The 26273-nt window shown below is 34.6% G+C and overlaps 1 protein-coding gene across 11 annotated transcripts in view; it reads right to left on the minus strand.

Annotated features, from left to right (window-relative positions):
- The window catches only part of LOC134529396 (membrane-associated guanylate kinase, WW and PDZ domain-containing protein 1), a 356729-nt gene that overhangs the window by 132456 nt on the left and 198000 nt on the right, over window positions 1-26273 (minus strand). For 10 of the 11 annotated variants that reach the window (XM_063363420.1, XM_063363424.1, XM_063363423.1 and 7 more), the window contains one exon: window positions 9734-9902. In XM_063363420.1, the coding sequence (XP_063219490.1) occupies window positions 9734-9902 (169 nt within the window). The remainder of the gene's footprint in view (window positions 1-9733; window positions 9903-26273) is intronic. The other variant, XM_063363421.1, reaches the window with a different exon arrangement.

Below are 26273 nucleotides of genomic sequence, written 5' to 3' on the forward strand. Positions count from 1 at the left end.
CCCTTTGATAAAGACAGAAAAATCCCTGCAGCACAAAACAATAGCCAATACTCAACCTACCATAACCAATCCGCTTTAACTCCATGGTGCACAGCCAATGGAGAGACAGCTCGTCTGCCATTGGCTGAGCAAGATGTAGCCTTCTCTGATAAATACCCTCATTTTTCCAGCCCCTACCTGTGTTTCCGTACCATGTGCGTCTCTGCCTGAGGACGGGAGCAGATAGCAGTTACCGAACGTCCCTTGTTTCTGTTTTGGTAAAACTATTGTGTTCGTTTCGTCTTTTCGTTGTGTCGCGTTTTTGTCTCCTTTCAACTGTTGTGCTGAATTGTTTGGGTTCAATATTTCTGTGTCATCATTTGTAGGTTTTTTTTTCTTTCTCTTAGTAAATTTTCCTTTGTTTTTCTTTGTTTGTTGACCATATTCCTGTTACGGAATATTTTGTGGTGTTTATATTCTTGTTGACAACAGCAATTTTTTGCTTAATTTTGTGTTTTTTGGGTATTTTTATTTCTTTATTTCTTTATTTTTTAGTTTTTCTTCAACAGAAAAAGTTTTTGCAATGGCGTAAGTCCAAAAACTTACATCAAGTCAACTGTACCACTATTCAGCATTTGCTGGGCATATGCTCAATTTCATATCATATATTTTTTTTAAAGGCAAACTGAAGAGCTGCTTAATTTTTTTTATCATTTATGTTTTTATTAATATATTTGTTACTGTAGACAATTTAATATACCAAAATAATAAAATAATATAATTATAGTGGATTGTTTGTAATCTTTTGCTTATCAAATATGAAATTTGTGATGTATTTCTGAACTTACAATACTGTAATGAAAAATCAAAAGCTAATTATTTAAGGTATTTCCTTGTAAGGCATTATGCCATAGGTATATTGGAACACAACTTTTGTTTTACACTGTTCTATACAGTGGTGATTCTTTGGTCACGGCTAAATTCCTAGCAATTTGCTGTCTCTGCCTTCTTCATGTTGTGGCAGCCATCGTAAACATGCTTTAGGGCGCGGTTACACGGGACCCTGAACTACTTCAGGTGAACATGTTTAAGTAAACACGTTTACAAACGCGAAAGTGCACGGTTACACGGTAGTTGCTGAAAAGTGTATTCAGCTCTAAAACAGATTGTCTACTGTCAACGAATGACTGTGTTGTTGATCGTCTCTATTTTGTATCCAGAAAATGCGGGATTTTCTCACTTGTTTATATAGTACTATCAGCAGAAATGGAATGTGTTTTCATATTGCTCAATATCTTTTTACAAATCGGGAATTCAAACAACATGCAAAGTAAAATTTTTTAAACTTATTTTTTATTATTTTTTGAGCGAGAGTACCTATCTCAGTTTTAAGAAAATTAAGGTCAGGATCAACTAAAAAATATATATAATTACCTGTTGATTTTTTTTGTTGCATTCGGTAAAATATTACTCGAACTTGTACCAGGAACACTTTCCATCTTGAATTTCTGCAAAGGACTGTTTATATTTTAAACAGCCAATCAGAGGCTAATGTAGAAGATATGTCGATCTGAACTACTTTGCGAAACTGTTTAAGTTAAATGGGAAATGGCCTCGAACGAAACATGTTCAGACTGTGTGTAACCGCACTCAACAGCTGAACATGTTCACCTGAAGTAGTTCAGACTCCCGTGTAACCGCGCCCTTAGTTGTAGCTTCTGGTTTATCGGAATATTATGGAGTAATTTAACAGCATCTGACCACCTGAAGGGGTGAGTTATTTCACGATTCCTTTGAGTATCGTGTTTAAAGTATTATTTTCATGATCCATTTATTATTTATGGACTTGCCATCTGTTGTTTAGCGGTGGGCGTCCTGGTGTGACCGAGCCGTGTCTGAACTGAAATGAATACCTGATTTTCAACTAGGAGTGGATTTCCCTCTGCTCTCCTACGGCCTCAGGATGTGCACCAGATAAGAGTTACTCTTGTGTTCTCCGCATGTAGCATGCATTCTTCGGACAATTAAATTTCTCTTTTGGATACATTAACCTGCTAAAGTTAAAATCAAATTCGAATTTAACAAAAAAGTTTAAATGTATTCTACTCTATAATTAATTATTTTCCTGATATAAACTAGTTGGGGCCCCAGAGATAAATTTATGATCAATTGCGAGATTTAACAATACTCAAAAGTCACTTGTTTGTTTTTAAAGAGTTTATATTTATAGTTATAATTTGTTTTTGTAATTAATAATATTTATATATATATATATATATATAAAAAAGAAAGTAAAGTGCAATATGGCTGCCCTCTGAAATATGTCTAATTAATTTTTTATTTATTCATACCTTCTAACCCTTAAAATTTCTTTACAGCATAAAGTTTGTATGATCTTTAATATATATACTTTATTAAGCACCTATTGTTCTTAGGCAGCATATTCAGTCGGCCTTCTTTGTGCTTAAACTTACCATTACAGGAGGACACATTGCTGAACCCATGTTCCTCTGGCTTCCTCTGCTCACTTTGAACCAAGGGTTAACCCAACCTAAGGCGAAAGGCAGAGCGGCAGACAACGCCTTGAAATCCACCCTCAGTTTATGATTGTCCATGCAGGTAATTCACCACGTTTAGACTATCTGAATATTGACTTCAAATATCATATTTATCTTCAGTTCCTTCCTAATGCTTGAGGTCATTGTCCATTCACCTGTAGTTGTACACATTATTGTGTGATGTAGATGTAAAACAATAAGACGGCAAAAAATGTTTTCACAAAATAAATTAGAACTTCTTTCTCTGCTATAACTTAATATCTCCTTCAAGCTTCATCTCCTCTGTTTTTCAAAACCAAAGACTAATACAGTACATTAAACGACTCATGCAAAACAAATATTGTTGTAAAATAACTATTAAGAAATTTTTAAGTTTTAATAATTAGTTCATCTTACTAGAAAAACGTAACAATATTTCACTACAAACAGTGCCTACTGAATCACGGCAACGTAAATTTATAGCAAACCCAATGGAATATCTGACCTACGCTTTCGAATTGAACATACATATATTTAGTTCACATAAATATTCACACTGTCAACTACGAACTTGTCACGTTTTGTGTTATGGACTTTCTGGAACTCTTCGTTCACTTGGAAAAGAACAGACGAATACGTGAACAGCGCTGGCCGCGCCAAGCAACCCCCCGCAGAGCACTCCACGCATTCTAGCAGGCTCTTCGGAAGCAACGTTGACCCACGCGGTATACAGAATAGTTTGTTTTTTGGCTTCTGCACAAACCAATTACCTTTCTTGAACGCAGTGAACGTACAAATGGGCCTTAACTCTAGCTATACCAGTTTACATACATGCTTTTTTGCAAATTCGTCACTACGCTTTAATAAGATCAATTGATAATTACATAAAATTTACAGTAGCCAAGTAAATAATTTTTAATTTATTATTTATTGCACCACACTAATTGCTATCTATGCTAGGCTCAAGTGAAAGCCCTTAGGAATGAAGAAACAGCAAAATATGTCGCTAATTATACTTTCATAAAATTTGTAACATAAATACAAATGGTGCAAGAAAAAATTATTTGGTATAATGTGCGTGAGTTTTCTTTTGTTAAACATATTTATACCGCAGTTAAGTACACATTTGCGGCTAGAACAAGGTATATTCATAACATGAAAAAATTCACAAACACCTGCGATATGTAAGGAATTTAAATAAAATGTAATTTTAAGGACCCTAAAACGCCAGAATATCTCAACTGCGCCCTTAACAAATGTATTATTTTCACTGAGATGTGAGACAGTCTGCTAAGCTCACAACATTAGATTCAAGTTCAGCTTCTTTGGTAGGGGAAAGAAACCAGTAGTGGCACAATGTTAGTAGTTTAAATTGCACAACACAGTAACTTAATCAAAACAAACATTTTTCATATGGCCCTTTCATTAAATTAAAGACTATATTTAGATTCACCAGAAAATACATGAAAAACTTTCACGCAGTAAAAACACTCTCGTGTTCGGTTTTAACATAAACCCTTTGTATAGAAAAAATGAACCATTAGCAACTTTAACATAACACTTAAAGTCAAGGTAACAAACCCCTCTGAATACCTTACGGGTACATATATTAATATTCTTTAAACTGTGGCCACCTATGCATTATTACTCTTGGCTTGGTTAATAGTCTTAAAAGCATCACGTTTTTTCTTTAAAGCGATCCAGATTCGAACCCTTGGCCCAGACTTAACTCTCTATGAACTGTCAACTAGACATATGCGAATTGTGATTTTTCAGTTCGAATCGAATTCGAATCGAATTTCCAAAAAAATTCATGAGTTTCGAATTTTTTTCGAATTGAATTTGAGAATATTTATTAAAATAACATAGATCATTAAATATTTTTAACATATCACCTTTGAAAAACTTGTCACATAATTCACAGTTTAAATCAAGTAACTAAAATTAAAGTGAGACTATATTGAAGAAGCACAACCAGATTCTTAAAAATTAAAAAAAAAATTATATGTCTGTAGCACTAACATAAATCATTTCGCAAATCATTTCAAATTGTCATGGAGAAAGGTGAGTTCATCGACATGGTGCGGCAACAACAATTCTCTGCGGCTGGTAACTATGTTGCCTGCTGTAGAGAAAACTCTCTCACTTGCCACCTTATTTAACATGTTTGACTTTTAAGGATAAAAATATTAATAAAAATATCACAGCATAAGGAAGTGGTACAAAAGAAAAAAAAAAACAAATTTACCATTTTTATCGCTTAAGCATCGCACATTTTATTCTAAAATCAAGTTTATAATTAGGGGTGAGACCGTGGGTTCACTCTTAGCTGAGTTTTGAAATAAACAAACACCGTCGTATCACTGCGCCGCGTCAGCAAGTGATAGGCTGAATTCATCTTGCGCGCCAAGCACTAGTTGCAACACACACACTTCAGTACAGTCGGAGCTAATAAAATAACGGAGAAGTAATATAACAGGAAGCACCATAGCAGTTTGTTCAGTGTAGGTGGTTCATTTGCAAAGAAAAAACTATGCACTTTACGCCTAATAGCCGTCTTTACAAAATCATGACAAGTTTTGATAACAGGATACTCAAGTTTCCTTTTCTTCCCGTGAGTTGTTAATGTCCCAGTGTCCTATAATTCTTTCCTTGCACGAAGCACACTGCTCTTTGAAACACCCGGAAATTCAGCAGTTAAACTCGCGATATTGTTCACACGACAATCCTGATATTTGTCTGAAAATGTTTTAAAAACATTGAACACAATAGTTTTCTGTGCACTTTTCAAAGGCTTTCCCGTTCTGTGCTTTACAAAACTCGGTCTGGCGTCAGCCATAACAAACCTTGCGCGTGCGAATCCGAAATACAACTGTTGCGCTGGGCATTAACTGTACACTGTACACATAGCGTCTGCTAACATAATTGTAAGTCAATACTTGCTGACACATTAAACTGTATTGGATATTAATGGTGAAATGCTATAATGCTATACAACAAAAATTGTTACAAAAAAGGCAGTGTAAAAATACTTACAAATGGTACATAACCAAGGGACTATTTATTGGGCACGAATAATGTGCGCGGCGGCCGGCAGCCAATGAAAATGTTTGTTTACAAGAGGCTTTGTTAATTCTAAAACTCAGGTAAGAGTGAACGGAGAATACTATTATGCAAATAAAATGTAAAGTAATCCATAAAAAGAAAACCTATTCATGGAAAGTACGTTTATTAAAAAAGTAGACTTTGAGAAAGCACGCCAAATAATTTAATTTAAATTAATGAGTGATGAAATAAAACCATTTTATTCAACGTAAAAAATAAAACCCGTAACAAAAACGTGATTTGTAACTATATGCATAACGATCATGTGGGTTAACTCTGTTCCTGACAGAGCACGCGCGTTCATGCAGTCTGCGAGCTGTCAATATCAATTTTCGACTATGTGCGCGCGCGCTATATACAGGAATACAGGAATCAACACAACCAAACTGGCGCTGCTTACGTTTTTATAAGCGGTGTAAAGCGACTCCCAAGACGTTAAAGATGAAGTTTATAACTTTTAAAAAGTCTTTAAAACACAATTTATACATCAGATTACTTAGTAATAGGATTAATTAGGTTAGTAAGCAGTTTTATCAGAACAAACGGCGTAAACTGTGGAAAGCAATAGGCGCATTGTAAACAACGGGAATTTATTGCATTACATCAAATGAGGTTAAAACGGGACAGAAAATAAAATGGTTCAAATAACGTGAAAACGAAAATAACGGTAACGTAAATAAGGGGTTTCGCTGTATAATTTTTTGTAAGTGGAAGATGTAATCGTCCATTTACATTTCTTATAAAAATGGGGGGGGGGGGGGGAAGAGAGAGAGAGAGAGAGAGAGAGAGAGAGAGAGATTGTCTTATATTAGTGTATCCGGGCCAGATTTTGCAAGTCGAATTATTGCAAAATGAATTTGATTCGAATTGACGAATCGAATATCAAAAAATTCTAACTCGAATTCGGAAATTTCGAATATTCGCAGAACCCTACTGTCAACCCCATTTAAGCTTGATGTTGCCATTGAGTCAGTGAGCAACAACCTTCAGATAGTCACATAAGAAAACTTACTATTCATTAAGCCACAAAGCACCCGTTACAGTCAAGGGATAGGTGACTTTAAACAAAAGGAGATTCCCTCCTTCATACTTAAGTTCCTTGAATGAACGTTATTCTACGATGACAATTTCCAACATGTAAGTTTACAACTGATATCAGGAACAACTTGACCAAAGCCTTTAATTTCTGTGTTTCAGAAGAAGAAATACAAGGCATGCATGCCTCCTCTTTCTGGTGTTAAGTTAAAACCATCAATCAATTACAAACAAAGATTATTTTCCTCCAAGCTATTTTGCCCGATCTGCCCAATAATATTCTCTTTATGGGTACAATATTGTATGAGGTACCTGTGGTCACCAAATGCCCCTTCAAAGATGCCAGTAGATTTTGTCATGAAACTAGCATTGTCTGTAACCTATAGGGCTGTACAAAGCATCGGAAAGTCAAAGTCAAATGAAAGAGTAATTTTGTTTGGCTTCATCTTCCAAAAAATTAAAAGTTTCAAAGATTCCAAAGATTTTTTCTTAGAATGAAATACATTAATAGTTTGATTTAATGCAGGTGTTTGGGGCCATAAATAACAACCGTGGTGTTGACTAACTGCAGTTTTTACCAGGAACAGCACCACTCACACCTTTAAAAATGGATGAGAACTGTCTGCACGTTTTTAGGGTAGATATACAATAGCAACCTAGATGCTCACCCACCCTCACCCTTTCTCAAGAGATTGCAGCAGCAATGTTTATCGTTTGACAGCTCAAGCAATTATATCTTCTGCCTAGCTAACAAAAAAAGGATAGATTCAAGTCCCAAGGAAGAAAAAAAAAAACACTGGCGCCTTTTACACAAGCACAGCGGCATTGGTAAAAAAATTCCCTCAACTTTTATTACATTGTTTAAAAGATGAGGTGAAACATTTTTGCAGATGTTCAGTAAACATTTAGACTTTGGCAGTGAGATATTCTTATAAAATTAACAAAATTTTTTTTAAACATAATTGGTAAGTCTGGTGACAATAAAGAGAGTCCAAGGTCTGAATATTAGCTGAAGGACTAATAAAAAAAAGTCTTGTGCTTTTGTGAAAAAAATGTATCTTTATTTTCTTTAAACAAATGTTAAATAAAAAAAATGTTTGATACTACAGTGTGTGATAACAGGGTGTCCCTGAACTCTACATCAAGTCATGAACCATTTCTAGGCCAACTAATGATGGTTCTGAAGAAAGATGTGTCACATTTGGTAGTTTATTTTAATAGAGGATTCTTTTTTTATGTTTTAAAATTCCTAACAAGTACCAAATTATTAGATAGTGAGACTACACATTTCTATGATATAGTAATCTATTTTTTTGTTACCTTACTATTAATAACAATTCAAAACAAAATTAAACATTCTATACATTTTATGGAGGGGGAGGAGGGATTTTTCTTGCACAAATTATGAGGCAAAAGATTTTAATCTGGCAACTTTGACTAGTCATACTGTAAATCATGTACCATGCTAACTTGGCAAGTTATTTTCAAAGATATATCTTTTAACCAAATTTTAAAATGGAATTTTATGGTCACAGTATCTAATAATTTTATGCAGGGTGAATATTTTAAAACTTTTGAAAAAATCCTGTAACTCGAAAATGACTTATTCTTAAATAAGACTGTCATTAATTGGCCTATAAACTGTTGACAGCTCCTATGTAGAGGGCTGTGACATACTAGAACTTTGCTTTAGTCTCACTCTCACCGTTTTCATTTTATCACCCACAGAAAAAGTTTTACAACAAAGGTGATAATGTGCAGAGAACTTTTCCTCCCAACCATACAAGTGCTATTTTTTCTCACTCTCTTTCTCGCACTCTCCCTCCCCTCTCTCTCACTCACTATCTCTCTTAAACATAATACAAAACATCTACTATTCACAGAAACGTGCCGATTTTTAAATTAAAAAAACTTAAACTTTTCCAAGTCTGTGAGACAAAAACATGTAAAGTGAGACATCAAAAAACAAAATACAAATTAACAAAAAGACTAATGGAAATTAAAAGTTTTGTTACTTGCAGCAACAATAACTGTTCATTTCATGACATTTTAATTATTTTTGAGACCAGCATTTCAGTTTAGATACTTTTTCATGACTTTTGTGACCTATAGACACATTGGTATACGTGTTGACACAATGTGTATGTGTGCTTATTTATGTACAAGCACATCTGACAGCAAAACTAGGTGTACATGGTCAAAGTGAAAACAGGCTGATAAGCTAGGAAAAAATTATTTTATTTCCCTTTTCACATCTTTATCTTTCTCAGGGTGGTACAAGGAAGAGAATGGGTGATGTCACATTTAAAACTGAAAAACTGGCAAAGATGTACAATTATTTAGCTGTGTTAGATGTAAACCAGTCTCTACCCAAAGTGTCTTGTAAAAACCTCACCAGCTCACAGCAACATCCAACACATTCTCCAGTTGCAAAAAATCTGGGTTTCAACCCGCGAGTAATTGAACCTTATCACCTCGCTTGGAGGTGAGTTATCTGAACAAACAAAAGTCATGGCCATACAAAAGGCCAAGTAAAAGAGTAAGAGAAAAAATATTTAAAATTAAAATAAATAGTAGTCAGAATTATATTGAATAAATTTTAATTAAATTAAGTAGTATTACTATATGTCATGATTTAAACTTTTATTAATTAATCCACTGAGTCATGTGCTATTTTTTTGAATGGGGTACTATGTATTTAGTTCATGTGTGTACTTGCATTTTACCTAAAATATCTCCTACTATGAAATGCTACACTTAAATATATAAAATTCTTAAAAAACTCAATTATTCCTATGTTTGACTGTCTTCTTGTCAAAATTTTATGTAGTAAATAACCACTGCAACATTTAAATTTTTTTAAACCTTTTTAATTACTAATTAGACACCATAACAAATTGTAGAAAATAATGCTAAAAAGATAACAAAATAAATAAATAAAACTGAAAACATTATTCTGTGTAATTTCTATGAAAAAATTATTCACACACACCAATTTATAAATAACCTCCATGTTCTACTAAAATGACTAACAGACAACAAACACCTACACTAATAGCTATGATTCATGATCTCACCATGGCTCCTACCTGCGAACCCTCTTCTGTTCCTCCAACGATGCGGAACCCAAAGCCACTTTCTTGACGGACAAGAGTAACCAATGTTTCTACCCAGTCAACACCAGGGCTCGCAGGGTACACATGAACAGATGGATTAATACTCAGCCACCTTAAGTCACTCGCATACCTGCAAGTTCCAGTCAACATGGTACCAACCCTCAAGCAGTTCTGGATGTATGAATAATGTGAACACAACATACAACAGAACAGTTGAAATACACTACAATATATTCACTATAATGACAAAGAACAACAAAGTGAATATTCTATTAAACTTTATATAGGTTTTCATTTGTACACTCTTAATAGAAAAATAACACTACACCAACAAATATAACAATAAAATATTTTAACTCCTAACAAATAACACAATTCTCTAAAATGATACAATTGAAATATAGCCTTATGAGTGTACATTTTAATACAGTATAGAGCTATTTACATTTCACTGTAATTGATTCTAAGCTATCCATTAAAATATATTTTTATGATAAAAGGACAACAGTTCAAAATTACATCAGTCCACTAATCAGCGTTAACAACTTGCTAAGCACAAAACGTACACCAAATGTCAAAAATTTAATCCATAAGAATACAATCTAGACTAGGCTGAACATTTTTTTCCTTCATAGTAATGGTATTGAAAAATCAATTAATTAAATGGAGTGTGATGGAACTATCACTTAATGTTACTATTCATGCCACTTTACTTCTACTTTGATGAAATCATCCACTAACAGATTGAATCTATCAAATATAACACTAACAACTCCTCATAAACAAATAACTTTTTCCATTTCTGCACATTTATGTACAAATGCATCTGAAAGCAAAACTAGGTGTACATGGTCAAAGTGAACACAGGATCAGCTAGGAAAAACTATTTTGTTTCCTTTTCGCTTCTTTATCTTTCTCAGGATCCTATTGTGAAGAGGATGGGTGATTGTCAAATTTACAACTGAAAAACTAGCAAAGATGTACAATAATTTAGCTGTGTTAGATGCAAACCAGTATCTACACAAAGTGTCTTGTAAAAACCTAGCCAACTCACAGCAACATCCATCACATTTTCCAGTTGCAAAAATTCTGGGTTTCACCCCGCGGGTAATTGGACCGTATCACCTCGCTTGGAGGTGAGTGATCTTGAAACGCCCCTCGTGCCTCAACATTATATCATTTTTAATTGATAATACAAAAACCTTGGAAACTGCTGGGTTCAAAAATATAGAGGAAATTAAAGTTATTGACCAGAGGGGGCACGAAGTGTTGAACAAGACAAATTTAGACTCCCTGCACACGAGCAACTTGGGAGCTAGTGGATCGTTTAATAGAATAAGGTATATAATAATTAAATAAACACCACATAAGTAGTTTGGTCTATAGTTTTCTCTGGTTTATTATGAAGAGGTTTTGTTTTCGCATTATTTCGATATCACAATCAAGTTCTTAGCAAGTAACAAAAAATATGGGGGCGCCCCGAAATTATTTAAAACAATTTATATTATCTCAATTAAACATAGTCACAGAACAAAAATTGAAATATTCCACCCTCTTAGCTTCTTTCGATGATTACATAAATCACAGTCTCATGAATTTTACAAATTCATTGTCGATTGAGTTCTTAAGGCACTGTTCGCTGGTATGTATTTAATTTATTTATTTAATTATATGCAAGTGAAAAATATATTGCTCATATCACCCGGGTCTTCAAAGTATGACGTCGGGGTGGAATAAACTCTCTTCTTAAGGGGACTCGGAGCTCGAGGTCCCGAAGAATATGCGGGGAGCAATTTGTCTCCCCAGCACTTGGACCCTGTCTGAAACACAAGTCAAATTCAAAACGAATTAGACCTGCTTCCAGACAGTCATACACAGTCGGCACGAAAGGCCAACAAACTGGAATTTGGGGAGGGAAAAAAAAAGGCCGGATTACTCACCAAACAGGGTGTAGATTCAGGGCTCACGAGATGTCTCGCGCCGACATCAGGATGGCGCGCACAGAGAAATCGTGGATGACGCGAAAGAAACCAAATTTTAGGAAAATAAAAAAATTAATACACTTTAAATAAAAACATGACTTGTACTAATTACTACTACTGACTGGCTACTGTACAACTGGGATCACATCCCTTAAGGCAAATGACTACATCTCTTATGCACACGAATTCGCCGTTCCCGCGAAAAGCCTCTTAACCCAGAGGACGCCGAGATGACGCGGTAAGTAGCCGAAGTCAGAGTACTGAGTGCGGCGATTGCGGACAAAGCTCCTAATTAAAACGGGCGCTAGGGCCCTAGGGAGAAGGAGGGGGAAGGTTCGGCTTTGGACCGAACATATCCGGAGGGGCCCGACGTGGTCGTCGCCACGACTTCAATTGTTCGCGCCGAAGAGCGACTGCTGCGGTCTCTACCGGCAGGTACAGAAAGCAACACACAATCGACGCGAGGAGGAAGCATAAGGCCTTATGGCGGAGCTGGTGGTGCACTCTGGTGGCCTAAATGGGACATAGAGGGGGGAGTTAACAAGATCGCCCACAGGTGTCGCGGGCATCAGCTCCACGAGCTGGCGCCAAGAGAAGACGTTACAGTTTCTGCCGCTAGATATCGTGGGTGGTCCTGTAGGACAAGGGAGAAAGTCCTTGGAGTAGGCCATCGTCTTGGCGAGGTTCACGTCAGGTCACTGCTCCTAGCATAATTTCTCAGAACTAAGGGGGGGTGGAGAGAGAAGGGGAGGGTGGACAGAAAACGCCACTAAGCTGGGAACAGAGGTCCACTAGAGACTCGTTCGTGACGAGACTCGCTACTCTCAGCAGGCCTCTAAGAAGTAGCAGCTTGCAGGCCAGAAGCTGCTCTATGCAATTTTGGTCATGCAGGGAATTAATATTACAAACCCCGGACGTGACTGCAGACGAAAGAAATTTCAACCGGCCTGCCCACGTCCACATTAGACTAGCAAAATCTCAGATTGGCCCCTGAGAAAGGTGCTTCAGTCCACTGGCACAAAGTTTGGGTTTAAGTACGTAGAGTACACCAGCCTAACAAAGTGTAAAACACCCCTTTAGTAACCAGATAAAATGAAAAAATAAAATTTCCAAAAATATTTTAAAATTATAATAAAAATTTATAAAAGTGTCAAAATTCATAATTTCCAGCACAATCTAAACAAACAGTCATGGCCACACAAAATATCAAGTTAAAAAGAGAAGAACTATTTAAAATTAAAATAAATAGTAGTCAGAAATATATCAAATCCATTTTAAATAAATTAAGTAATATTATTAGGCATCATGATTTAAAATTTTATTAATTAATCCACTGAGTCACGTGCTATATTTCTGAATGGGGTACTATGTACAAGTACAACCCTGTTATAACATTCTCCAAGGGATCAACTTAAAAAAATGGTATAAGCAGGAAAATGTTATAAGCAGGAAATCATAAAATTACATCTTCACTTTGTATAAATTACGCGTGGATTGATTAAATTAAAGAATATAGGTAAAACAACACAAAGTACAGGAGTAATACACTAAGTACAGCAATAGAGTAGAAAATTGGTTAATTTTATTCATAGATAATACCAAATAATATGCTAAAGAAAAAAATGTTTTGTACGATACAGTTCAGAGTCGAAACAGAAATATTCTACTCTTTTGCAGTCGCAACACACGTTTTGTTGGGGTTCCTGTCCACTTGGTTAATAAACTGAATTTTTTCAGCTACAGAATATGAATTTAGCTTATATTTATCGGCCATCATAGTCGTACAATAACCTCAATAAAATTTCAATACGGCATATTTTAATTAAATATGACCGTGACTACAATAAGTAAGTGAAAAAAAATAATTACGGTAAAGGTTAACCACAAACAAAAGCCGTGAATATATCCATAGAACATTTAAACATCTCAAGGTGTTAAACCTTTGAAACAAAAACCAGCACCATAGAATACAGTAGCACTGTTTCCGACCATGTATCAGTGCACAAAATGTGCATCATAAGTATAACGGAACAAGTCATAGGCTAATGAGCGCGAACAGGACGCCATATTGATAGTCGATCCGGTGAAAGTTGTGGATTGCGTGTGTACCACGTCTATGTTGAACTACACAAATGTAAACATCTGATGTTTGTATATGCGTGCTGTATTTTCCAGCTATGGTTTCGCTCTAAATTATGACTTTGAAGGAAGGGATACTGAAAATTGTGGCAATTATCAAAGCAAATTTGAACGTTAAAGGCAGGAATGTAGAAATTTTAATATTGTTACAGGCGGGAAATTAAAGCATTGTGATAAATGGAGAAATGACGGGACCATGAAATTATGGTGTTATAGGCGGGACAATGTTACAAACGGGAATGTTATAACCAGGTTGTACTGTATGTAGTTCTTCATGTGTGTACTTGCCTTTTATCTACAATATATCATTCTAAGAAATGCTAAACTTAAATATATAAAATTCTTTAAAAAAATTAATTATTCGTATGTCAAATATATAAAATTCTTGAAAAAAATTAATTATTCCTATGTTTGACTGCTTCCTTGTCAAAATTGTAGACCAATAATATAGTGTTTTTACATTAAAATTCCAAATGAATACTAAAAAAGAAATAAATTTTGTTTCCACTCTCTTAATTAAATAAAATGTTTTGAAAAGAAAGTAAATTTATACAATTAACAAAGATGTTTTAACTTAATGATTAGTCTCATATGCCATGTTAGATTGTTTTTTAACTACTTAAAAGAAATAAATATTTTGAAAATAGGTTTACATAAGTTGCATGTTTTTCCCAACCGTAGGAGCAAAGAAAACTTACTTTTGATGAAAGACCATAAAACAAATAGTAAACAATTTTAATTTGTGAATACAAATAGCAGTAGCAGATAATGCAGACAACATGCAAAATATATATGTATATGTACGTATATTTTTTTATATGTATATATATGTATATCTAGGCGTACTCGAATTTCGTTAATGACGAAATTGTGAAATTTTACTAACGATTTTGGAACTACATTCTAAGCACTTGCAAATGTGTTTCCAAATGCCTATTTTGATTTTACAGCATTTCGTTTTCACGAAATAACTGGCAATGTCGCGAAATTCATTACTATTCGTGATATTATTGTTGTTTCACGAAATATCCGCGAAATGTCAGAATTTTAACGCGATGTGAATATTAAGTTTCACAATAATACTTTTGCCGCAAAACAGAATCCTTTTAGTAAACCAAAACATAGTAAGCCATCTTTATTATGAGATGCGCCATAGATAAGTTGAAGCAAAATAAATACCAAACACTCGGCCTGAAAGCTGCAACCATTTATCAGCATTCCTAGCGGGATGTGGATGAAGTTAGCCATTTGGCCATATTTGTTTCCGTTGTTGTATTGCTTGTAAATAATAACAGAGAGGTTATGGGATTTTAACGTCGCAATACGCCGGTCATGTGAAATGACCAAATGAGGTTTGAAAAGATCCTACGTTCCATGTAAATAGTTAAATGTGAACGAAAATAGGTAGTTGCGGTTTGTTTTGTTTGAAGTTTACTTGGTTTACTTGATACTTCACAATGCCTAAGGTCGTATCAGTGTTTGAACGAGCTAAAGAATACGAGCATGAAGGATTCATTGTTTTTAATAAAGAAAAGCAGATAATGTGTAAATTTTGCAATACGGTAGAAGATTGGAAAAGGAAAGATAATTGTGAAAAACACTGCAAACAGCGAGCATCTCATTTAGAGAAGAAAACAAGTCAAACATCACCATCAGGTTGTGGAGTCAAAAGGCAAATGACACTCGAGGATAATATTGTTCTCCATAAATGAGCAAAGAAAATTAAAGTCAAATTTGCAAGCGATACAGTGCGTGCATTTGTTTCTACAAATATTCCCCTAGAGAAGCTAGATCACCCAGCTATGAGGGAATGGTTAAACGAATACATGAAAGGTAAGTCAAGGAAATGTGTTACGGTTCTAACATCCTAATAAACACAATTTGATGGGAAAGAGGCTGGAAAATGTGTAGCAAAACAAAATTATAGTATATAAAAAAAAACTTTCGAGCCTGAAATTTTACAGGTACCATACTCATTGTAATTAACTAATTTTTTAGGGAACCCTTCCTTACATGTTTACCAAACTATTTGGCCAAAGTGGCCAATTCTCCTGACAGGAAAAAATTAATTCTATAAAGTTTTGTGCAGGAACATAGCATAGGCCTATTTAATACTCAAAATGTTTAAATACATAAACACAGACTGTAAAACTCTAGACACTATTTGTGATGTAAAATTTAAGGTTGAGACAGTCTAAATGCTTGAATAACTAAAAAAAAAAAAAAAAAAAAAAAAAACTTTACAAAATGTATTACCTTTGATAATTTTTTAAAATTAATTTACATAAAGTAATATGGGCAAGTATGTATAGTGAAACCTCATAGAAACAAGGCCTACCTACTGTCAAAGGAGAAAGAAACTGTCCTGGTAATAAATTATTGTTATAGCCAAATAATTTTACAAACATTATGGAGGGATGATGAACTTAGTTAAGATGTTGTATATAAAGTACCATATTCTTTATAACAAGGTTCCACTCCAGTAAAATTTGCCTAATAATACATGCTTACATAAATTAATTCACGTATATATTCATTGCAGGAGCTGGTGACCTGCAAAATGCCAATACACTAACGATCTTCATACATGCAGATTTTGAAAATGGAAGAAAAGCAAAAATAAAAGAAGCCGTACTAGATCCGCCCACTGTGATTCTATGCGATGAAACAACAAATCGCAAAGGAGAGTGTGTTTTTTGTGATAGTGTTCAGAATTCTTTTGGCAAGTGGTGAACGCAAAATGCTTGTGGCAGGGGTTAATGTTTTAAACAATGCAAATGCAACTGAATGTTCGAGAGCGGTTGTGGACATACTGTCAAAGTATGGAGTTGAGTACGAAAATGTGTTTGCTTTCATTTCAGATGCTGCCAGATACATGGGTAAATGTGCCGAACTGTTAAAAGTACTTGTCTCTGACAATCTTTTACATATTCAGTGTGGGGCACACAAGTTAAACCTAATTGGAAACATTTGGTCCAGTGAACTTGTTGCCTTGAATGAATGTGTAGTGAAGACCAAGATGGTGTTCCTTAAGGGGGCGGTTCACGTAGAACACAGAATTCGTAGTATACTTAATTGGTGATATAAATCTTGTGTGTTACGGTAATGTGATTGTAACTATATATTCACATAAAAGAAAGGTGTTACTTTAATATTTACTTTATGACAAACACTGGAACAGTCCAAAAAGTTAATTAAAAATTTTTTAAATATGGTTCTTTATGAGAACACAAACACGTATTGTTTCTTGCATATTATGTGTAATTATGATGCAATGTTTAGAAAATATTTTTTTTACAAATATTTTATTCTTATAATATTTAATTATGTATGAAAAGTGAGTATTTTACCTAACGAGACCTTTTTTTAATCGGTTTTTAATTTTTCCAAGTGCATCGCACCATGTTTAAGAAAGCCGTACATAGTAGTTAATAAATTTATATCCCTATAAATACATGATATACTCGTTAAGCTAAGTTTTTTCTTCAATTCTATAGCTCGATAATTGTTGTTCGAACAGCAACTTAGACAAAATGTACGAAATATTCCTTGCATGCACGAGAAAGCGGTTTGACTAGTTGATAAACTGCCAACAGAGTGCAGCTACTGCGCTGCCAGTGACCATTTCCTGCCTTCTCGTCCTCCCGCCACGAAGCAGCACTGACGGTGCGTGGACAGTGTTGCCATAGATATTCATGTGAATTCATGTTCCGGTGTTTAGCAAAAACGTTTTCTTGTGAAAACTAGATAATGGGTAAAAGAAAAATATCCTATCGTGTTAAAAAAAAGGGTAAAAAAGCTTTAGCAGTTCGTTTGACCTGGCAAAAAAGAAAAGAAAATGAACTGACACAAAAGAAAGATGAATCCAAGAAAGTTACTGAAGTAAACCAATTCCAGGATGCCCTACAGTAAGTAAATTAAATTTTATTTTATTAATTTTAAATATGTAATCCTTAAATATCACAATGTTCTGCCGGGATATGTTCTTCTTGCTTTACTAGACATTCGCGAACTGCGTATTTTTTTTATCTTGCTGCAGTATAAACTTTATAAACCTAATTGTTTCTCAGCTGTTTTTGAAAAAATATATATATATTTGGGCTCGGTTGTATACCGTTTAAACTATAGTAATAATTAGAGTATAAATATTCGCGAGGTCAGTGACAGACGGTGATGTCACTTCAGTCGTGCCACATTATCTTGTCCTAATCCAGTGAACATGTGATTGAACCCACATTTTTTAGTTATATTATTATTCACTTAAGAGTCTTGAGTACGCATATAATCCATTGACAGCAACGCAGACGCACAATTACATAATAGTATGCAATTCGTCTTGAAGTTAATCAGTGACACATAATTTTTTTCTAGTGTCGTAAACCTCAGTAACAAGAGTAACACAAGTGCACGTAGCGTCGTTTATATCAAAACAATACCGACACGACAGTAGGCCTACCCCGAAGCATCAGTGATTGACAAATAAATAAACATAACGTTTTCACTAAAAATACGAAACATATCTCTAATATCTTTCTTTATGTAAATACAATATAACTAATATTGACTTTACCTGAGAAGGCCTGGAAAAATCGGAGTTAATAATAAAACTAGCAAGAGAATGTAGAAACAATCGTATACCTACTTCAAGTGTGTTAACAAGTAACCAATGAATAGTTTAAGAAATTGCTTTATTAAGATAATACACATCAGTGATTAGTATACATTAAATGTCATAGGTCCTGGAACCTCTGAATTTTTCATGCCTCTCATCGTTTTGACAATTTGTGTTTAGTAGGTATATTAAAGATAAAAAATAAGTTTCAGGAAAATGCTTGATGCTTAGACTTTTTTTTATCAAAGACAAAAATTCCTGAATGACCGAGTTAAAAATATTAGGCAATATCCTCTTTGTGAGTGGATATTGCCTAAGTACCTGTAGTCTACAAATTTCTACAACATTCAAAGTACGGCCAAATAACAAATTTTGAATGATATTAGTCAGAAAATGTGTCTACTGGTGTATCACAAGATTTTGAAACATTTTTGAGAAAATTAATTTTCAAACAGGAAAATGTTGAGCTACAAATTTATAAAAAGGCTAGCACCAAGAGGCTCAAGTTAGATTTGATTTTAGGCTGGTGAGGGGATCTTTAAAATCTTCTCCCTGGGATAAGGACTAAGTGTTTGTAATCTCCCTTTCACCATAATACCATGGAAGGCAATGGCAAACCACAATAGCATCATCGGAAAAACGTACGCCCCGGACACGCAGTCAAAGTTCATGTTTGTGGGCAGAGTTTTATTGGGATCTCCTCTAATTTTTGTATTTTTTTTTTTAAATTGATACACTAATATACGAATTTCTTAAATAAGTATTAATATTTGTTTGTTTTCTTGGAGAGTAGTTTTAAATTTAATACACGCCTGGACTCGAAATGCAGCTTTCTCATTGGCCATGAGGAAAGGAATATACAGGCCAGTCACCCTGTTTGGTACAGTTAGCTCTGGCATGGCTGGTTCGACAACACTCGCGTGCAGCCCAGTAGGATGTCCCTTCACAGTGGATGCCTATCCTGCCACTGTTTCTTTTGAAGAAGAGTGCCGTGCGGTCAAGCTGTAGCACATAGTTTTGATTACTAAATATTTAATGAAAGTCTAAATTAAACATATAATAGAGTCCTTATGTATTAAACCATTATAATAACAAATAAAAAAATTAAATGGCCTACATATTACAAATGTAAATGAAAAGTAAAAATTACCACACATCAATATAGGCCAGCTTGCGTTTTGATTGAGCACCTGTCCCTAGTGGCATAACAGGGAAAAATTTGCGTTGATTTAAAATTGTCTCTATTTGCATCGCATTTTGTCTCAAAGCTGTTATTCTTTGTTTGTGTGCACTTTGCAAAGACATTTGCATTATTTACCTTTATTATCCTTGTGAAAAAAATATAACACTGTATATTACATATTGACTATGCTCTTCTTATTATAGACAAGATACAACTCAACAACCTAGCACATCAACACCAAAAACATGCAAAGAATTCCCATCACTGGTTGTCACGAAAAGTACAGAAAAAATTAAATGCTCCTGGAATGAATTGAAAGGAAATAGAATTATCAACCCGAGCTATGTGTTTCCAAAAATTTTTGAAATAGTAAGTGAACACTCCAAGCAGTGTACATTTGGGAATATTGGTTTCAAAAATGAAATCCGCGTTGGGCTCCATTGCAAATGGGTATTTGAATGCGATACATGTCATCGCAATTACGCAATAAGCAATGAAGAAACGGGGCATGGTGACATGAACAGTGCTGGTACATGGGCTACAGTTACCTCCGGGATTGGTTTTTCTCAGTTTGAGAATGTTCTTGGAGTTCTGGATGTTCCAGCAATGAGTAAAAATACATTCCTAAAGAAGGAAGTGGAAGTAGAGAAGGTAAGTTCGTAATACTTAAGGAACATAAATGCTAATATATGTGACTTTGTATGTGTGTGTTATGGTTATTATGGTTTTGTTATATGTATATTAAATTTTTCAGGTGTGGTTGGAACATATTGACAATGCGCTAGTTGAAGCCGGAATTGAGGAAAGACGTCTAGCGATAGAAAAGGGAGATGTTGATGATGATGGTATGCCATTTATCACTGTGATCGTAGATGGTGGCTGGAGTAAGCGCAGCTATGGTCATAATTACACTGCAACGTCTGGCGTGGTAAATAATTTTTTTTATCTCCTAGACGATAAACTGATCTGTAAATCTTTATATAGGTTAAAATCTAGTCGTTTCCTGCGTTTATCTGGTTGTCTCTCTGTAAGTAGGTATAGATTTTAATGCGGTTTTCACTGTCATTTAGAAAATATTTTCGGGAATGTTTTTATGTATAATACAAGCATATTATAGTAGAGAAAACCCGAGAATGATTTGTAATGATGTCGCAAAAAAACGTAATTTTTTGCCATATTTTACCATAGACATAGAAAGTTGCAAACATACAAACTATGGGTGTTATATATTTAGGGCCACCAAGCCGTAAAAGTTTTTGCTATTGTAACTAATAAACATACTATCTTGGGTGCTTTCATGGCTAACGATGAATAAACTTTACGGGATATTTCAAAATGATATATTAAGGTTGTTTATTTGTGATGGTAAGATAATATTATTTGGTTATTTTTGGTAAATATTGCTTGCATGTTTATTTTATTTATATATTTTATCGGCTTATTTTATGAGGCGAAGTTAAGCCAAACCGCTTTGTCTCTCACTTAACCACATACATGACATACAATTAAAAGTAAAAGTTACAAAATAAATGTACATATAACTAAGCTAACCTAAATAAAAGAAAAGAAACAAGAATATGCTTAAACAACTTACAAAATAAAATACACACCAATTACTATAAAGTAATTAAATATGATACATACATATTTTAATAGTGTACTTACACAGGGCAGAAATATATTCGAAAATATTTTAAAAGAAACTCATTGAAAACTAAGAACCTTTTACCGTCATACTTAAGATCGAAAAATATTTAATCTATAACAAACAATTAAAAAAAACCACACCTACACACACATATAAAAGGCTCAAAAAGATCACTCCTCACGGAAATATGAGTGCCTGAACAAGATTTTTTTTATACGTTAAGGAAGAAATTTTTTAAAACGTTTCAAATAATGCAGCTTAGCTAGTGCCTTTCTGCTTATGTTCGCAAAATGCTCCGACCAGTTCAAGGCGCTGTTTAGGGTGAGGCCCAAATATTCAACGGTGCACCTATACCCTATTTCTACATTATTGACTGAAAGTTTTGGAAATTCTGCAGGAATATATTTTAAAATATATTTTAATTTTAAAGTTATTCCTATATGTTCTAAAGTAGGGTTTATTTATAGTTATCTATATTGCATATATAATTAACTGTGTTGTTTTTAATAATACTGCTACAAGTGAAAGCTTTTACTATTGTAACGAATGATTTTATAACTAGCGATATTCTTTAACATTTTAATATTACGATTAGACGTGAATGATGAAAGACATACTTGTTTTCTTTTCCTCCCTAAGGACTACTCGCGCTATGAACGCATTTGCCGTAACACACTTAATGATTCATTTCAGTTAATTTCATTGTAATACTTGCCATTCGCACCGGTGTGCACATTGTGTATATAAAAATATATGGATATACTTATCGGATAGTATTAATATTTGTTATCGCTTAGACATATAAATACGCCACATTAGTACCGACATTGCCCCCAAGTGAAGCCATGGCGTGTCGCTTATAACATATACGTTTTTTTTAAGTGGTTTCATTTGTTACTGTACAGAGTCTAGCCTGTGTGGTATTTAGAGATAAAAAAAAGTCATAATCTGTAGTCTTTGTTGCCAAAGGACGATTTGAGCTACCCACCCTCTGACGTCATGATGTCATGTGACTCAAAGGAGAGGGGAGGAACTGTGGATTACAAAGTCGCTTCGCTGCCTGATGCTACACATTAGAAATCAGCCATTAGTTTTCCATATAATTAACACATAAACACAGCAACATTTCCACACAAGACGTAAATCAAAAATACTTGCCCTGCTTTAAATGCATAGTATGTAGGCTACATCTGAGAGATTTCTAAACCGTGAGAATTTCCTCGTCACGAAAATAAATAAAGTTGGCCTGCTCATTTTTTTTTTTTGCTGTGGATATCAATATTCTTTCAAAAACACATCAGTGTAGTGTGATGATATCCACACATTGTATGAAAACATGAAAACCTTAATCTTTGTTTGAGCCTCTTGTTTTCCAAGTCCACAAAAAAGCTAAATCCTTAAACAAGCCTCAAATGAAATCAAATGAATAATGATTTAGTCGAGAAAACTCTTCATTATCAGTAAGTGTTTGTTTACATTATGCCTCACACACAGGCGTTTCAACTGGTCATTGAATTGCTTGGCTCCACACCATTTGAAGTCGCCAATTAGGGAAAATATGTGGGGGGAGATGTGACTATCAAACTGTTTATGATTAAGACCGTTAAGTGATAAGAAAATTTTGGAGGATCCCGAGAAAAACCATAAGCCAATGGTTACATCTGCCACAAATTTCTTGCTGAAAACCAAATTCGCATTTAACCATTCTGATAATCAAACCCTTATTATACTAGTATAATGTAAATTGTCTAACTACAAAATCATAGACACCCCTATTAAGCCTATGCAGTGTGAAGTTCGAACAAACCACCGGTGGTACACTGGATATAATTGTTTGTGTTAATATTGCTTTATTCTTTGACTTCAGAACAACTAAAATGGGAATATATAACTTGATTAAGAAAAATTGGAAAGTAATCCGGTATTGCGTTATAATCGAACCCTGCATTCGATAGGAAAATTTTGGTAAATTACGAAAAACTGTGGTGTTTAGGGGTTAGGGCGGCTCTAAACGTCTAAGTACTTAAGAGGCGAAGAGATTGATATGAATTGAATTGTAACCTTGCCTAAGTATTAATCACGTGTTTAAAAAATTCACCTGCAGGTATAATGGGAAACGTTTATTCAATCAAATCTAAGACCTTTGAAAAACAAGCAATGTAGTTTTTGAATGACTAAAATAGTGTTATTCTGTTCTTGTTTCAGGCTGTGATAATTGCGGAAAGAACAGGCCAGTTATTATTCTTGGGAGTCAGGAATAAATATTGTTGCATATGTGACAGAGCAACAAAGATTGGCATGGAAGCGAAACCTCATCTGTGTTACAAAAACTGGGATAAAAACAAACCCTCGACAGCAATGGAACAGGACATTATTGTCGAAGGTTTTAAAATGAGTGAGAAAATGCATGGTGTGAGATACAAATACTTTGTTGGGGATGGGGATTCGAGTGTTTATGCGAAGTTAGTCCAAAATGTTTCGTATGGTCGTACGATTCAAAAACTAGAGTGTGCCAACCACTGCATAAAAAATTACACTGGGCATTTGCACAAGTTGGCAGCTGACAAAACATTTCCACCAGATTCAAGAAAGCTTCTCAAGCAGTCAATACCACGGTTAACTGCAGCAGCTCGAGGTGCCATTCGACACTGTGCCGATGAAGGAGAAACAGTTGATGATCTAATCAGTGACTTAAAAAATGGGCCATATCATGTTTTTAGAGAGCATGCCCAGTGCAGAAATTATTTCTGTCAAAAGGTTGAAAGCAATGAGAATTTTAAAATTATTACAAATGCAAAATTATTTGATGAAATAACAGCACTGGTCAGTCGTCTAGAACAGAAGGCCCCAAGATTGATCAAGAACAAAACAAGCAATGCAGCAGAGTTCTACATGAGCTTGCTGGCAAAATACAATTGTGGGAAAAGGATAAACTTAGGTCAGCGAGGATCATTTCAGCGTAGGTGTTATGTTGCTGGGCTGCAGTTTCAGAAAGGTCATGTTTGGGAACAAAGCCCATTTAAAGCACTGACAGGCCATAGTCCAGGACAAACCCACAAGAAGTTGATACTGCAGAAAACTCATCGACGCGAAGCAAAAAAACGCAGACGACTTGAGTACCCAGATGCCAGACCAACAAAACGATCCCGATTATCTTTCCCACCTGATGCCGATTATGGACCCGATGCCGAAGAACCAGAAGATGCTGAATCATTGCAACAGAGATGCTGTGACTTTATTGGTTCCTTACAAGTTACTGCAGAAGAACGGGATAAGTGTGTGAAGGATACCTGCTCTCAAAGAGAAAGTCAATTGTGGCATGATATGAGACGCTCTCGACTAACGGCGAGCAATTTCGGAGCTGTGTGCAAACGAAAAGACACAACACCCTGCACAAATTTGGTTAAGAAATAGCTGTACCAACCACATGTAATAACACCAGCTATGGAGTACGGACTTCGCAACGAGTATCTTGCCATTAAACGTTTTGAAAAGGACACTGGCTTAACTGTGGCCAAGTGTGGCTTATTTGTAGACCTGGAAAATGGATTTTTGGCAGCAAGTCCTGATGGATTGATACAAGAAGAAAATGCAGTGCTGGAGGTCAAATGTGTTCCTTCAGCTAGGCAACAGGGACTGATAACGACTGCTAAAGAGAAAGAAGGATTTTTCTTGGAAGTAACTACAGAAAATAGCGTGAAACTTTGGAGGAACCATAACTATTTTTACCAAGTACAAGGTGTTCTCAACATAACTGACCGTGTTTTGTGTTATCTTGTTGTTATGACTGATAAAAATGAAAGCTTGTTCATTGAAAAAATATATAGAGACGAAAGATTTTGGAAAGATGAAATGCTACCTAAACTGGAAAAATTTTACAAGCACTGTCTTCTACCAGAACTTGTTTTGCCTATTTTTCCAACAAGATTTGCAATTCGAGAGCCTGCGTACATTTTAGAAGCACAAAAGGTGGCAGAGAAAATAAAAATTAATAATAAAACCAGGAAATAATATGAAATTGGAGTGAAAATGGCCAGACGTATTGCATGACTTTTGTTGCAGTTTTCAAGAAAAAAATTAATATGTTTGTAGTTGTATATTAATGACAATTCTTTCAGACGAAAACACATAGTTTTTAAATTGTTCATAAGGTCTCGTCGACAGAGCGAAACTCACACGCAAATCTCGCACCACAAGATGGCTTCCAACAGGAAGATAATTTTAGTTTGGTATTAAAGTGCCGGTACAACAATAAACTGGAAATTAAGATAACGTTACTTATTTGTATATTGCTTGTTAATTTTAACGTCGTCGAACTAGATAAGCAAATCAAACAGGCAAACCATGTTCTAAATGTGTATGTACTAACTATTACTTTTAAGACCATTCCTAGTGTGAAATTTTTACGGTGGTTTCAAACACAGCTACAAAATATTATTTTTGGAATGTTTATGATATTTAACTACCTACCTAGTTTTGATGCATAAATCAATTGTATTAAAAAAAAATTCCCATTAAATTTAATAAGGTAAATAATGTTGGCAGCTTTATTGCACACATGGCATGCAAAATTAAATAATTTCAGTTAATTACATCTGCACAGTTTATTTGACAGTATATTCTCTTCTTTGTTATTACAACTTATTGTACACAATCATGCTATGATTGGAGTAAATTAAATGTATTATCATTATTGCAAGTACCCTATCTTATCTGAAATGTTGTATGATTTTAAACATTTGTGATTTATTTGTTTATTTCTGTTATTCTATGAGTTGTCATAATAAACTAGGCAGTGAAAGATACATGATTTCAGTTTTGTAATCATGCACATTTTGATTGTTTTATTTTGTAAATTGTAAATAGTTTTTATGGTTGGTACATGTTTCACAGATTACATATTTAAAAATATATAATTGTAATATGTTTTTGATATA

This window comes from Bacillus rossius, chromosome 2 (assembly GCF_032445375.1).
Source record: "Bacillus rossius redtenbacheri isolate Brsri chromosome 2, Brsri_v3, whole genome shotgun sequence".
NCBI classification, from domain to species: Eukaryota; Metazoa; Arthropoda; class Insecta; order Phasmatodea; family Bacillidae; genus Bacillus; species Bacillus rossius.